Source organism: Schistocerca piceifrons, chromosome 4 (assembly GCF_021461385.2).
Source record: "Schistocerca piceifrons isolate TAMUIC-IGC-003096 chromosome 4, iqSchPice1.1, whole genome shotgun sequence".
Classification (NCBI taxonomy): domain Eukaryota; kingdom Metazoa; phylum Arthropoda; class Insecta; order Orthoptera; family Acrididae; genus Schistocerca; species Schistocerca piceifrons.
Window position 1 is genome coordinate 641,320,282 of NC_060141.1, and position 15,573 is coordinate 641,335,854.

Consider the following 15,573-nt stretch of genomic DNA (forward strand, 5'->3'; position numbering starts at 1 on the left):
TGATTACCTTTCAGGAACGTCACTGTTCATAGTAATCAATGGAAAGCCATCAAGTATAACAGAAGTGATGTTTGGCATTCCCCAAGAAATACTATAGGCCTTCTGCTGTTTCTAATCTATATAAATGATTCAGGAGACAGTCTGAACAGCCATCTTAAATTGTTTGCAAATGACACTTATTTAACATCTAGTAAAGTCATCTGAAGACCAACACCAACTGCAAAATGATTTAGACATGATATTGTATGGTTTGAGTACTAATAGAAATGTATTAAAGTTCAGTTACACGATTAATCGCAAAAATCTAAAGGCTGTCAATTCAACTAAATACCTAGGAATAACAATTATGAACAACTTAAACAGGAACGATTACATAGCTAATGTTGTGGGGAAAGTGAACCAAAGACTGTGTTTTATTGAAGATGATTTAGAATATGCAACATGCCTACTAAAAGAGACTGCCTTACTATACTTGGCTGCCCCCTGCTACAGTACTGCTGTGTGATATGGGATCCTTACCAGCTGGGACTGACAGAGGACATGGAAAAAGTTCAAAGGAGAGTTTTTTTTTTGTTTTATCACAAAATAGATGAGAAACAGTTATGAATATGACACGTGAGTTGCAGTGGCAATCATTAAAAAGAGGACTTTTCCATTGTGATGACATCTTTTGGCGAAATTTCCGTCTCCAACTCTCTCCTCTGAAGGTAAAAATATTTTGTTGAATTCACTTATATAGGGAGTAATGATCATAGTAATAAAACAGGAGAAATCAGAGCTTGCACAGAATGATTGAAGTGCTCATTTTTCCCACACACTGTTCGAGAGTGGAACGGTAGAGAAGTAGAGTGAAAGGCATTTAACTGTGAATTGCAGAGTAGTCATGTGGATGTCGAACCTGTTGCTCACATTAAAACCACTGTGAGTGTAGTATTAATTAATTACTGGAGATGGAAAAGGTTACTATTCTGACACAAGATGTATTACTGTGCATCTCACTCACTGTGTAAGTAACAGACATAATCCAAAATTTCATACTTATTACGAAATGCAATCGATAAACTTACCTTTGATTCTCTGTCTAGTAACCACGCACCTTCCAAGCTACTGCCTCCACTATATCGTGTTGAAAGACCACCTATTGACACATTATCTCCATCCAGAGTCCCATTGACTCTCGGATAATCAAGATCTGTCATTTCTGAAAATTACATTTTAATTACTTATTCTGCATGTCATTGTTACTGCGGCTTTGAGAAAAAAAAACATTTTTTTGTTCGGTTGATATTTTAAATGTTTTCTATGTTACCTTACATATTCAAGATTGGTATTTTGATTTTCAGATGTGAAACACAGTACTAGCAAAATAGAGAAAAATACATTTAAAAATTATGTTCAGAAAGTACAAAACCTGGCGACAAACGATCTCCAATTTTAAAAGAAATGATATACAAATTCTTGTGGCGTACTGGGAATCAGTATCAAGTATGTATGTACCAAAGGTCTCCTTATTTATTGTGAACTAAAGTACTAGTAAATTTAGGTGTTTTTCTAAAGTTTTCAGTTAATTCAGAACATGTGTCTGGTGGCCAATAGAAGTATTCAATTACTTCTTTTATCCTATTCTTGATAGTTATTCTGAACTGAATCATTTGCATGAAGACTTAATTGCTACTTCAGCTGACTAAAAATTCTTATCTATTGCTGTGAATACAGCATCTCCCATATCATGGAGCCTTTCATTTGGTATATGTTAAATGAGTCCCATATATCTGTCATCATTTATTGCAATTTTTTATTATTACTGTTATTATTATTGTTATTATCTCTTAGTATTGTACTACAACATCAGGCACTATTTTTCTTCAATGCTTTCACAGTGGATCACTAATGTAATATGATCCACCAATTCTGTATCTGTTGGGGGCATTTTTTGGGGGCTGGTATAAATGAAACATGACAAGGGACACAGAATATCCAACATATATAAATTACCATGCAGATAATTTGTCACTGCAGAAGATAAACTACAAAGTGAGCACCAAATTATATTCAATAATACAGGATGTATCAAAAAGAATCACCAAATTTTAAAAAATCATAACTATTCTGTTATTTGAGATATGTGCTTGAAGAATGTATTATAGGAAAGAGCAAACTATAGGGTTTTAGATGGTTCCCACTAGGTAACAGCAGTGTATGCCCACTTCAGTTCTAGTAAAAATGGTGTTGGTACAACAGAAAGTGTTTTGTGTTCTATGTTTTGTGCAGTGCAAGTCAGTAATAAATGTTCACAGTGACTTTTGTACTAGGTATGGTGTGGATCCTCCTAGGGCACAGAGCATTAGACAATGGCATGAACAATTCCAAGAAACAGGATTTTTGTGTAAAGGCAAATTGCCGGGACATCCCCTAGTGTCTGACACAGACGTTGAACACATCCACCTTAGTATCATAAGGAGTCTGCAGAAATCCGTTTGCCATGCACCTCACCATGCCCTCGATGTCCATCTGGTGTGTTTTGGGTTGACATTTATACATGAAACCATACAAAATTCAGTAACTCCAAGCTCTTTGTGAAGGTGACAAACAACAATGTTTGGAGTTCTGTAATTTCATTCTTGGCAAGATGGAGGATGATAGTTTTCTTCCACACTTAGTGTTTAGTGATGAAGCAACATTCCACTTAAATGGAAAGGCGAACTGTCATAATGTGAGAATATGGGGTTCGGAACAATCACATGAAGTTGTACAACATGAGAGGAACTATCCAAAATTTAATGTGTTTTGTGCAGTTTTCATGGGAAAAGGTATATGGTCCATTTTTCTTTGCAGAGAACACTGTTATAGGAAGCACATATCTCGATATGCTTGAGAACTTTCTTTTCCCACAGTTGAAGACTTCATTTACCAACAGGATGGGGCACTGCCACAATGGCATCTGGAAATGCAGGAATTTTTAAATCAAAAGATTACTGAACAATGGATTGGTCACACTGAACCAAATGATTCAGCCTTACATTACTGGCCTCCAAGGTCACTGGACTTGACTGTATGGGATTATTTCTTGTGGGGGTTTATAAAAGACTGTTTTTGTGCCTCCATTACCAACAACAATGAACGAACTGAGACATTATGTAAAAGCAGCTGTGGAAGCTGTAACTAAAGACATACTCACTGTAGTGTGGGAACAATTTGAATACCGCACTGACATATGCCATGCATATAAAGTGGGGCATAGTGAACACCTATGAATGGATATGAAAAAAAAAAAAAAAAAAAAAAACTTTCTGAGTTTCCTGTTTATCAAAAATCAAAATTCATTATATACGTTCATTAGTTTCATAAATACAGATGTGCCAAATTGGATGCACCACGTATATCAATATTGAGATGGAAATTATTGCAGCAGGTAACACCCTCAATAAGGACTAAAGCTGGGTTTCTCATGGGATTACGCCAGAGGCAGATCACAGTATGCGCTGTGGACAAAGACTAAAAAACATTGTCTTGAATCATACATGGCTAGGCATGAAAGGCATTAAGATTTGTAAATGATTTAGTAGTGTAGGTTACATTCTGCCAGAATTTTCCATTACCACATCAGCATTAGGATCTGTAATACAGCTATAAGAGGACAGTACTGTCAACTGTTTGATAGTCAGCAACCTCTGGCGACTTGGCCAAATGTTTGTGGGGTTTGACTTTGTTGGATGGCCGAGATCACTTTGTTACAAAATTATTATTCAAATAAATATGGATCATAAAACAAGTGGAACAGGTAGAAATCTTCAATTCACATTTTCAGAAGGTTTTGTTATGATACGAACCTCTGAAGAGAATTTTGGCATTCGCTCACTACCCATTTGGGTCTGCACTCACTATTCACATTTTCTTGTATGTGTCTTCCGAATTTGCCTCCTCATCTGCAATATATTTATTCTATTCACTGTGATAACTACATACAAAACTTAATTTCATTTTCTGGTACATTACTGAAAGTTCATAATCACTCACTCTACTTCTTGCTGTTTCACTAGCCCCTCATCCCATCTTCTGTCTTGTGTTAGCATCATACATCACTGTCACTGAGCTCTGGAGAGATACGCAGCTACTATAAAAGTTTGTGTTGGGAGGGACCCTTCTAAGGACACAGTGACTACAGAACAACGAGTGTAAAAAAGACATAGAGTAGAGAGAGAGAGAGAGAGAGAGAGAGAGAGAGAGAGATGCTAACTCAAATGCATTTGGCAGTTAAATGGGCAATGCTTGAAGCCCTCATTGAACAGCGTAGCAAACGCTTATCAAAACGCCACTCACGATACTCAAAGAAATACAAGTCATATAGAAAGGATATCAGTGGCATGGTAGTTAAGAGTCCAGACATTGATGACTGACACAAGAAACGAAATTATGGGTAGCAAAGCAGGAGTAGAAATGCTAAGCTCTTTTTCAAATGTTTCCTTACAAAGGAAAATTCAGGAATACTACCTTATTTTAATTCTCGTAACACTAGAGCGAATTAAAATAAGGTAGTATTAATTCTCGTAACACTAGAGGCCCCCCCCCATGAACCATGGACCTCGTCGTTGGTGGGGAGGCTTGCGTGCCTCAGCGATACAGATGGCCGTACCGTAGATGCAACCACAATGAAGGGGTATCTGTTGAGAGGCCAGACAAACGTGTGGTTCCTGAAGAGGGGCGGCAGCCTTTTCAGTAGTTGCAGGGGCAACAGTGTGGATGATTGACTGATCTGGCCTTGTAACACTAACCAAAACGGCCTTGCTGTGCTGGTACTGTGAACGGCTGAAAGCAAGGGGAAACTACGGCCGTAATATTTCCCAAGGGCATGCAGCTTTGGCCTTGTAACACTAACCAAAACGGCCTTGCTGTGCTGATACTGTGAACGGCTGAAAGCAAGGGGAAACTACGGCCGTAATATTTCCCAAGGGCATGCAGCTTTGGCTTTGTAACACTAACCAAAACGGCCTTGCTGTGCTGATACTGTGAACGGCTGAAAGCAAGGGGAAACTACAGCCGTAATTTTTCCCGAGGGCATGCAGCTTTACTGTATGGTTAAATGATGATGGCGTCCTCTTGGGTAAAATATTCCGGAGGTAAAATAGTCCCCCATTCGGATCTCCGGGCAGGGACTACTCAAGAGGACGTCATTGTCAGGAGAAAGGAAACTGGTGTTCTACGGATCGGAGTGTGGAATGTCAGATCCCTTAATTGGGCAGGTAGGTTAGAAAATTTAAAAAGGGAAATGGATAGGTTAAAATTAGATATAGTGGGTATTAGTGAAGTTCGATGGCAGGAGGAACAAGACTTTCGGTCAGGTGAATGCAGGGTTATAAATAAAAAATCAAATAGGGGTAATGCAGGAGTAGCTTTAATAATGAATAAGGAAATAGGAGTGCGGGTAAGCTACTACAAACAGCATAGTGGACGCATTATTGTGGCCAAGATAGACACGAAGCCCACACCTACTACAATAGTACAAGTTTATAATGCCAACTAGCTCTGCAGATGATGAAGAAATTGAAGAAATGTATGATGAGATAAAAGAAATTATTCAGGTAGTGAAGGGAGACGAAAATTTAATAGTCATAGGTGACTGGAATTCTAGAGTAGGAAAAGGGAGAGAAGGAAACATAGTAGGTGAATATGGATTGGGCGTAAGAAATGAAAGAGGAAGCCGTCTGGTAGAATTTTGCACAGAGCATAACTTAATCATAGCTAACACTTGGTTCAAGAATCATAAAAGAAGGTTGTATACATGGAAGAATCCTGGAGATACTAGAAGGTATCAGATAGATTATATAATGGTAAGACAGAGATTTAGGAACCAGGTTTTAAATTGTAGACATTTCCAGGGGCAGATGTGGACTCTGATCACAATCCATTGGTCATGAACTGTAGATTAAAACTGAAGAAACTGCAAAAAGGTGGGAAATTAAGGAGATGGGACCTGGATAAACTGAAAGAACCAGAGGTTGTACAGAGTTTCAGGGAGAGCATAAGGGAACAATTGACAGGAATGGGGGAAAGAAATACAATAGAAGAAGAATGGGTAGCTCTGAGGGATAAAGTATTAAAGGCAGCAGAGGATCAAGTAGGTAAAAAGACGAGGGCTAGTAGAAATCCTTGGGTAACAGAAGAAATATTGAATTTAATTGATGAAAGGAGAAAATATAAAAATGCAGTAAGTGAAGCAGGCAAAAAGGAATACAAAAGTCTCAAAAATGAGATCGATAGGAAGTGCAAAATGGCTAAGCAGGGATGGCTAGAGGACAGATGTAAGGATGTAGAGGCTTATCTCATGAGGGGTAAGATAGATACTGCCTACAGGAAAATTAAAGAGACCTTTGGAGAAAAGAGAACCTCTTGTATGAACATCAAGAGCTCAGATGGAAACCCAGTTCTAAGCAAAGAAGGGAAAGCAGAAAGGTGGAAGGAGTATATAGAGGGTCTGTACAAGGGCATTGTACTTGAGGACAATATTATGGAAATGGAAGAGGATGTAGATGAAGATGAAATGGGAGATATGATACTACGTGAAGAGTTTGACTGAGCACTGAGAGACCTGAGTTGAAACAAGGCCCCGGGAGTAGACAACATTCCATTAGAGCTACTGACGGCCTTGGGAGAGCCAGTCATGACTAAACTCTACCATATGGTGAGCAAGATGTATGAGACAGGGGAAATACCCTCATACTTCAAGAAGAATATAATAATTCCAATCCCAAAGAAAGCAGGTGTTGACAGATGTGAAAATTACCGAACTATCAGATTAATAAGTCACAGCTGCAAAATACTAACGTGAATTCTTTACAGACGAATGGAAAACTGGTAGAAGCCGACCTCGTGAAAGATCAGTTTGGATTCCGAAGAAATGTTGGAACACGTGAGGCAATACTGACCTTACGACTTATCTTAGAAGAAAGATTAAGGAAAGGCAAACCTACATTTCTAGCATTTGTAGACTTAGAGAAAGCTTTTGACAATGTTGACTGGAATACTCTCTTTCAAATTCTAAAAGTGGCAGGGGTAAAATACAGGGAGCGAAAGGCTATTTACAATTTGTACAGAAATCAGATGGCTATTGTAAGAGTCGAGGGACATGAAAGGGAAGCAGTGGTTGGGAAGGGAGTGAGACAGGGTTGTAGCCTCTCCCCGATGTTATTCAATCTGTATATTGACCAAGCAGTAAAGGAAATAAAAGAAAAATTCGGAGTAGGTATTAAAATCCATGTCAGAGACAGCAAAGGACTAGGAAGAGCAGTTGAACGGAATGGACAGTGTCTTGAAAGGAGGATATAAGATGAACATCAACAAAAGCAAAACGAGGATAATGGAATGTAGTCGAATTAAGTCGGGTGATGCTGCGGGAATTAGATTAGGAAATGAGACACTTAAAGTAGTAAAGGAGTTTTGCTATTTGGGGACCAAAATAACTGATGATGGTCGAATTAGAGAGGATATAAAATGTAGACTGGCAATGGCAAGGAAAGTGTTTCTGAAGAAGAGAAATTTGTTAACATCGAGTATAGATTTAAGTGTCAGGAAGTCGTTTCTGAAAGTATTTGTATGGAGTGTAGCCATGTATGGAAGTGAAACATGGACGATAAATAGTTTGGACACGAAGAGAATAGAAGCTTTCAAAATGTGGTGCTACAGAAGAATACTGAAGATTAGATGGGTAGATCACGTAACTAATGTGGAGGTACTGAATAGCACTGGGGAGAAGAGGAGTTTATGGCACAACTTGACAAGAAGAAGGGACTGGTTGGTAAGACATGTTCTGAGGCATCAGGGGATCACAAATTTAACATTGGAGGGCAGCGTGGAGGGTAAAAATCGTAGAGGGAGACCAAGAGATGAATACACTAAGCAGATTGAGAAGGATGTAGGTTGCAGTAGGTACAGGGAGATGATGAAGCTTGCACAGGATAGGGTAGCATGGAGAGCTGCATCAAACCAGTCTCAGGACTGAAGACTACAACAACAACAACAACAACAACACCAGAGAAATGACTGACTTAGATATTAGTGTCAGTGGCATTGAGGAAACACCTGAAATTAATAAAACTGAACAAGGCCGCAGAACCTGATGAAGTCCTTGTCAGAGTCTACACGGAATTTGCAGGTGAGGACCCCTTCTCTTACCAATGATATACCACAGAGCAATTGAACAATAATGTACCACAGAGCAATTGAACAAAAAACCTTCAAAGAAAGCACAGGTAACACCCACTTACAAATAAGGTAGTAGAAGTGACCTACAAAACAACTATTAAATACCACTGACATCCGTCGGTTATAGAATCTTACAATATATTCCAAATGCCTTTTCAGAAAATTACCTTGAGCTTTAATTTTAGAACTGACCCATGAGGGTACTGTCTCAGATCTCTTGGTTAAAAACTGGCCGGAACTTTACGATTCAGTTACACAGAGCAGGGTACCAATGCTCATAAGGCCATTACAACATCAATGACTATGCGTCAAACAGAAACATAAGAAAGATATTGCTGCATAGTCAGTGGGGCAAGAAATTGATTTCACATTACTTGACCAGTTAACATGAAAAATTCGTCTCTGAAACTGAAAATATTGGTTGTAAACGCACAAAGTTCAAGAGTATTGTATAATACACCTTAGACAGTTATGTGCCACATAAAAAGTGAGAGATGGGAAAGACTTGCTGTTTTTCAACAGCCTTGTTGGAAAGCTGTTCTGACAGCAAAGAAAGCTTCACTGCTAGTCAGTAAGTTAGTCAGTAAGTTATATATCTGATAGATCATTTGAATGATTCTTTTAATGAAATGATTTGAAGCAAGTCATTACTACTTATGCAACTAGAAGTTTAAAAATAGGCCAAAAACGCATATGGTGGGCCCTGAGTAAAGCATTAAACAAATTTGAAAGCAAAAATTCGAACTACTGAGCTGACAGAAAATCCTACAAAGTTTAAATGTTCTGTTATTAAGACCAAAGTTGTCTGGTTGGATACTCAGTGATCACAGTTGCATTCCAAAGGAGGATGACAGAGAGAAGGGCGAAACACTAAATTTTTTTTTCCAAAATTTCAACTAACTGAGATCCTACTGCGAGTTTTGCAGTGCGCACATCATGGTTTAGTGATTAGCACTGCTGCCCCTAGATCAGGGGGTCCCAGGTTTAATTCACATCTGGGTAAGAGATTTTATCTGCTTGGGGAATGGGTGTTTTGTTGTCCTCATAATTCATAATCATTTCATCATCATCGATATGCAAGTTGCCAAAGTAGCATCAAATAAAAAAAAATTGCACTAGGCAGCTAAACAACCCCAGATGGATCTTCTGGCCATTAATGCCATACGATCATTTCATTTTTATGGATGTTTCTTTTCATCATCACTCAAATGTCAAAACGAGATACATCAAAATAAACAGCCATGGGATAGGAAGTCAACTAAAGTCACTCAAAAGATGAAAAGTGATAGAACCTGATGGGATATGTATATGAGTCTACATAAGAGTATGCGAAAGAAGTTGATCCTGTTCTGCAGAACTCTACCAATGTCACTGGAGGAGCGACTGGTTCCCACTGATTGAAAAATGTGCAGATCATTCCTGCTTTCAAAACGGGTCATTGAATAGATGCACGCAACTATATGCCTACATTGCTGACCTCACTGTGGTGCAGAGGTTCAGGACACATTTTATGTTAGCATAATATGACCTTCCTGGAGGCTGAAAAATCTCTTCTGTAGGAATCAACATGGATTTCACAAACAAGTACCATGTGAAATGGCTTATTCTGTTTGTTCACAAAACTCAAAAGGCAATAAATATCAGCATCCATGTTGATGCCACCTTCCTTGACTTCTAGAAGTCATTTCATAGAGTTCTGACCTGTCACTTAATGAACAAAATACAAGCATACAGATTATCAGCTAGCTCTGCAATTGGACTGATGATTTCCTGGCAAAGAGAATGCATTGTTTTATTGAATGCAAGAATCCTCAGTAAGTGTAGTCCATTCATGTAGGTGGTAGCATATAAAAACCTTGTTTGATTGATGCTGAAATACTGCAATTCAGCCTGGCATTCATACCAGACAGGATTGATAGAGGAAATAGTGACGTAGCGAGACAAGAAGTCCACTTAATCACAGGTCTGTTCAGTAAGTGCTCTTCAGACTTCAATAGGAGACACTACAAAGGGCATTGTACATCATGGTTTGATTTACTGTTAAAATTCTTGGAGCGTATGTTCCTAGATATGTCGGCCAAACTACTATTTTCTTCTACATATCCCTCATGGAAAGAAATTAGACTGATTGAAGCTCACATGAAGGCTTACCAAAAATCATTCTACCCATGCACCATTCACAACCAAAACAGTGAAGTGGGAAAGAGAGAGTGCCAAGTAAAAATGTGTGGGATGGGAAAGACCTGCTGTTTTTCAACAGACTTGCTGGAAAGCTGTTCTGACAGCCACATACCATAACACAGCTTGCAGTGTATACATATAGATGTAGTTCTCAGATCAAACCTAATGAGGTACCTCAAACACAATTATCCCCTCCATGTCAATCAGTACAGACTTCATAATTAAACACTGGGCATGAAAAACCAAACACACAATTTCTCACATGACATCCTGAAAGCTGTGGATCACAGCAGTTAGGTGAGTACAATATGTCTAACTTCCAAAAAATCATATGACTCCATGCAACTCCATCAGTTATAAATGGAAATTGTTCAGCTCATGTTGTACATAAATGATTTGGCAAACAATATAAATAATAACCTCAGATTTTTTCAGATGATGCAGTTATGAATAATGAAGAACCACATGAAAGAAAGATGCATAAATTTTCAGTCAGATCGTAGTAATATTTCAAAGAGGTGCACTGACTGGAAGCTTATTCAGAAAAGTAATATTGTGAACTTCAAAAAGCTCAGTAGATGCTATTATATGACTAAAATATCGGTGATTCAAAACTGTAGTAAGTCACCTCATACAAATACCTGAATATAACAACCTGTGAGAAAATGGAATGGAATGATCACTTAAACTTAATCGTAGGTAAACCAGCTGGGAGACTTTCATTCATTAGTATAGGAAAATAGAAAAATGCCAGTAGTCTACAAAGGAGTATGCCTACAAAACACTCATGTAATACATCCTAGAATCTTGCTCAAATGTGTGGAACCCATACCAAATACGACTAACAGAATACTGAATGTACAAAAAGAAGGGCAACACAAATAGTCACAGGTTTGTTGGACTCATGGAAGAGCATTACAGAAATGCTGAAAGTCTTAACTGAAAGATGCTTGCAGATAAGACTCCAAATATCCTACATAAGCCAATTTACAAAGTTTTAATGTAGAAATTCCTCCCTGGCAATTAAATTACTGTATACACAATTTTATTGACCAAATGAGGGTAAAAGTGACAGAATACACTAGATTTCTTTCAGTAACTAAAAAACGTATATATAAAAATTGTAAAGCTAAAAATAAAAGATTTTCAGCCATTTTCCTTTTACCTGAATGACAATAAATGAATGTTAAATATAGGATAGTAAAAAATGTTCATAAAATTACATACCTGTTCCCATGGATGAAATACTAAGCTTTGAAGTGCTATAATCCTTTGTAAATGGCTTAAAAAGTTTTGGAAATGGTGATGCATAGGAATGAGCTCTTCTTGAGTTGAAAACTGAAAATAATATAAAACAATGGAAGTGATTAGTTGTGAATTTGATGATCTTGTAGTCATAAAGTATTTATCCATTATTAGCTAAGCTATGAAGTGGGTAGTAATTTGCTTCCTTGGCTGACCGTGATAGAAACATACCTTCATACAATATCTGATTAATGTCTCTCATTATAGCCTGTGGTTTCTTTCTTCTGTATGGATCTAGATCCCAGCAGTCTGACATCAAGTTATAAATTGCATCTGGGCACAACTGTGGTTTAGGTAATATCTTACCAGAAGAGTAGAGCTGGAAAAATTGTTAAAAATGTTTTCATTGACAAGACAAACTTATTATTGATATTGAGGCATTCCCTGGAACAACTTAAATGAAATATACAGAGTTCAAGATACACAACATCAAACATTTTAAATAGTTTTTTATTCATTTCAAACTCTCATACCTTGACTAAATTTCAGTGAAACATAAACAAAATGTTGTGGTTCCAGAATATATGATGCGATAGTGAATTTTTTAAGAATTACTGAGTGATTTGGATTTAAGTTACTTAGTTGTTCCAGAGAACATCTAAATTATTAGTCTGAAAAACGGAAGAAGTGTTTTTAATTATCAATGGTTAAAACTGGAATAAGTGAGTTAGAGCTAATATGTATTCAAATATGAACAGTTGCCTCATTTTGAGCACAGCGCTATAAACACTGAGAAGACACTGTAGAAAGCAAGCCAACCTCATATGGCAGTGCATCCTTCACATCATTATAACATTTTCTCATTTGCTTATCAGCATAGCTGAAAAAAATAGGTAGGTTCACTATGCAACACTCCATGAAAATAATTATTGCATAGTACGAAGGAATGGCATAGAAAGAAATAAAAAATGTACAAGATATTCACAAGGAAAAGCTTACCTCCTAACATAATGCAAATGGACACACAAAAAATCTACTCACCAAGTAGTGGCAAGAGAACAAAAAAAGGTTTACCTTTTACTAGCTTTTGAAGTCAGTGGCTCCTCCTTTTGTCACAAGAATTGAAGGGGAAGGAAGAGTTGTGAAGGAAAAGGAGTGGAGAGGTTTAGGGAAAGGGATACAGTTCAGAAAAGTCACCCAGAACCCCAGGTCAGGGGAGACTTACCAGGTGGGATGAGAGGGTAAGACTGATTGTTGTGACTGCACCGGACGAGATTTGAAAACCTGTGAGCGTAAAGGTGAAGGATGGGGCAATATGCAAGACAGAAGGCCAGGTGGGTGGCAAGAACTAAGGGCATGTTGCAGCACCAGTTCCCCCCTGCAGAGTTCTGAGAAATTGGTGTCTGGGAGAAGAATCTAGATGGCGCATTTGCTGAACAGGCACTGAGGTCATGACTGTCTTGTTGTAGAGCATGCTCTACAATGGGATATTGTGTGTTGCTGTATACACCCTCTGTCTACATCCATTCATCCTGACTGATAACTGGGTGGTAGTCATGCCGATGTAAAAGGCCGAACAGTTTTTACATAACAGCTGATACACTACATGTTGTTTCACAGGTGGCTCACCCTTTGATAGTATATGTTTTGCCAGTTACACAGCTGGAATAGTTGGTGGTAGGAGGACACATAGGGCAAGTCTTGCACCAGGGACGGTCACAGGGTTAGGAGCCATAGGGTAGGGAGATGGGTGCAGACGGAGCATTGGGCCTGACAAGGATATTGCAGAGATTGGGAAGGTGATGAAATGCTATTCTAGGTGTGGTGAGCAAAATCTCAGACAGAATGGATCATTTCAGAGCATGATTTTAAGAAGTAATGGCCTTGTTGAAACAGCTGATTAATACAATCAAGACCAGTATAGTACTAGGTGACAAACGGTGCACTCCAAAGTTGTTTTTTGGAGGTATCAGCAGTACCAGGATTGGATGTGATGGCCCGGCAAATCTGCTTTTGAACTAGGCTGTCGGTATAATCAGATCCAGTGAAGGCTGAGGTGACCGTGGTGGCATATCGCTGTAAAGAGTCTGCATCCGAACAAATACACTCCTGGAAACTGAAATACGAACACCGTGAATTCATTGTCCCAGGAAGGGGAAACTTTATTGACACATTCCTGGGGTGAGATACATCACATGATCACACTGACAGAACCACAGGCACATAGACACAGGCAACAGAGCATGCCCAATGTCGGCACTAGTACAGTGTATATCCACCTTTCGCAGCAATGCAGGCTGCTATTCTCCCATGGAGACGATCGTAGAGATGCTGGATGTAGTCCTGTGGAACGGCTTGCCATGCCATTTCCACCTGGCGCCTCAGTTGGACCAGCGTTCGTGCTGGACGTGCAGACCGCGTGAGACGACGCTTCATCCAGTCCCAAACATGCTCAATGGGGGACAGATCCGGAGATCTTGCTGGCCAGGGTAGTTGACTTACACCTTCTAGAGCACGTTGGGTGGCACAGGATACATGCGGACGTGCATTGTCCTGTTGGAACAGCAAGTTCCCTTGCCGGTCTAGGAATGGTAGAACGATGGGTTCGATGACGGTTTGGATGTACCGTGCACTATTCAGTGTGCCCTCGACGATCACCAGTGGTGTACGGCCAGTGTAGGAGATCGCTCCCCACACCATGATGCCGGGTGTTGGCCCTGTGTGCCTCGGTCGTATGCAGTCCTGATTGTGGCGCTCACCTGCATGGCGCCAAACACGCATACGACCATCATTGGCACCAAGGCAGAAGCGACTCTCATCGCTGAAGACGACACGTCTCCATTCGTCCCTCCATTCACGCCTGTCGCGACACCACTGGAGGCGGGCTGCACGATGTTGGGGCGTGAGCGGAAGACGGCCTAACGGTGTGCGGGACCGTAGCCCAGCTTCATGGAGACGGTTGCGAATGGTCCTCGCCGATACCCCAGGAGCAACAGTGTCCCTAATTTGCTGGGAAGTGGCGGTGCGGTCACCTACGGCACTGCATAGGATCCTACGGTCTTGGCGTGCACCCGTGCGTCGCTGCGGTCCGGTCCCAGGTCGACGGGCACGTGCACCTTCCACCGACCACTGGCGACAACATCGATGTACTGTGGAGACCTCACGCCCCATGTGTTGAGCAATTCGGCGGTACGTCCACCCGGCCTCCCGCATGCCCACTATACGCCCTCGCTCAAAGTCCGTCAACTGCACATACGGTTCACGTCCACGCTGTCGCGGCATGCTACCAGTGTTAAAGACTGCGATGGAGCTCCGTGTGCCACGGCAAACTGGCTGAAACTGACGGCGGCGGTGCACAAATGCTGCGCAGCTAGCGCCATTCGACGGCCAACACCGCGGTTCCTGGTGTGTCCGCTGTGCCGTGCGTGTGATCATTGCTTATACAGCCCTCTCGCAGTGTCCGGAGCAAGTATGGTGGGTCTCACACACCGGTGTCAATGTGTTCTCTTTTCCATTTCCAGGAGTGTATATTTGCCTCGAATGCCAAGGCTGTATGGGAGGGAATGTTTGATATGGAAAGAATGGCAACTGTCAAAATGTAAGTACTGTTGTTTGTTAGTACGTTTAATGTGGACAGAAGTGTGTAGCCGGCCTTTGGTAAGGATGATATCAACATGAAGGAAAGTGGCATGGGATTCTGAATAGGACCATGTGAAATTTAATTGGGAGACGGTATTTAGAGATTTCTGGAATTTTAACAGATTAGCTTTATAGGGGAAAGATGTCATCAATGTATCTAAACCAAACCAGGGACTGAAGACTTATGGATCCCAGGAAAGCTCCATCCAAGCAACCCATGAAGAGGCTGGCATTGGAAGGAGCCATCCCGGTTCCCATGGCCACATTCCTGATCTGTTTGTATGTCTGTCCCGCAAATGTGAAGTAATC

General features: G+C 40.2%; 1 protein-coding gene across 1 annotated transcript in view; it reads right to left on the minus strand.

Annotated features, from left to right (window-relative positions):
- LOC124794805 (tyrosine-protein kinase hopscotch) overlaps positions 1-15,573 on the minus strand; it is a 194,594-nt gene that overhangs the window by 77,283 nt on the left and 101,738 nt on the right. The window contains exons 10-12 of the mRNA XM_047258461.1: positions 11,857-12,004; positions 11,608-11,718; positions 1,068-1,201 (exon numbers count right to left, since the gene is read on the minus strand). Coding sequence (XP_047114417.1) covers positions 1,068-1,201; positions 11,608-11,718; positions 11,857-12,004 — 393 coding nt within the window. The remainder of the gene's footprint in view (positions 1-1,067; positions 1,202-11,607; positions 11,719-11,856; positions 12,005-15,573) is intronic.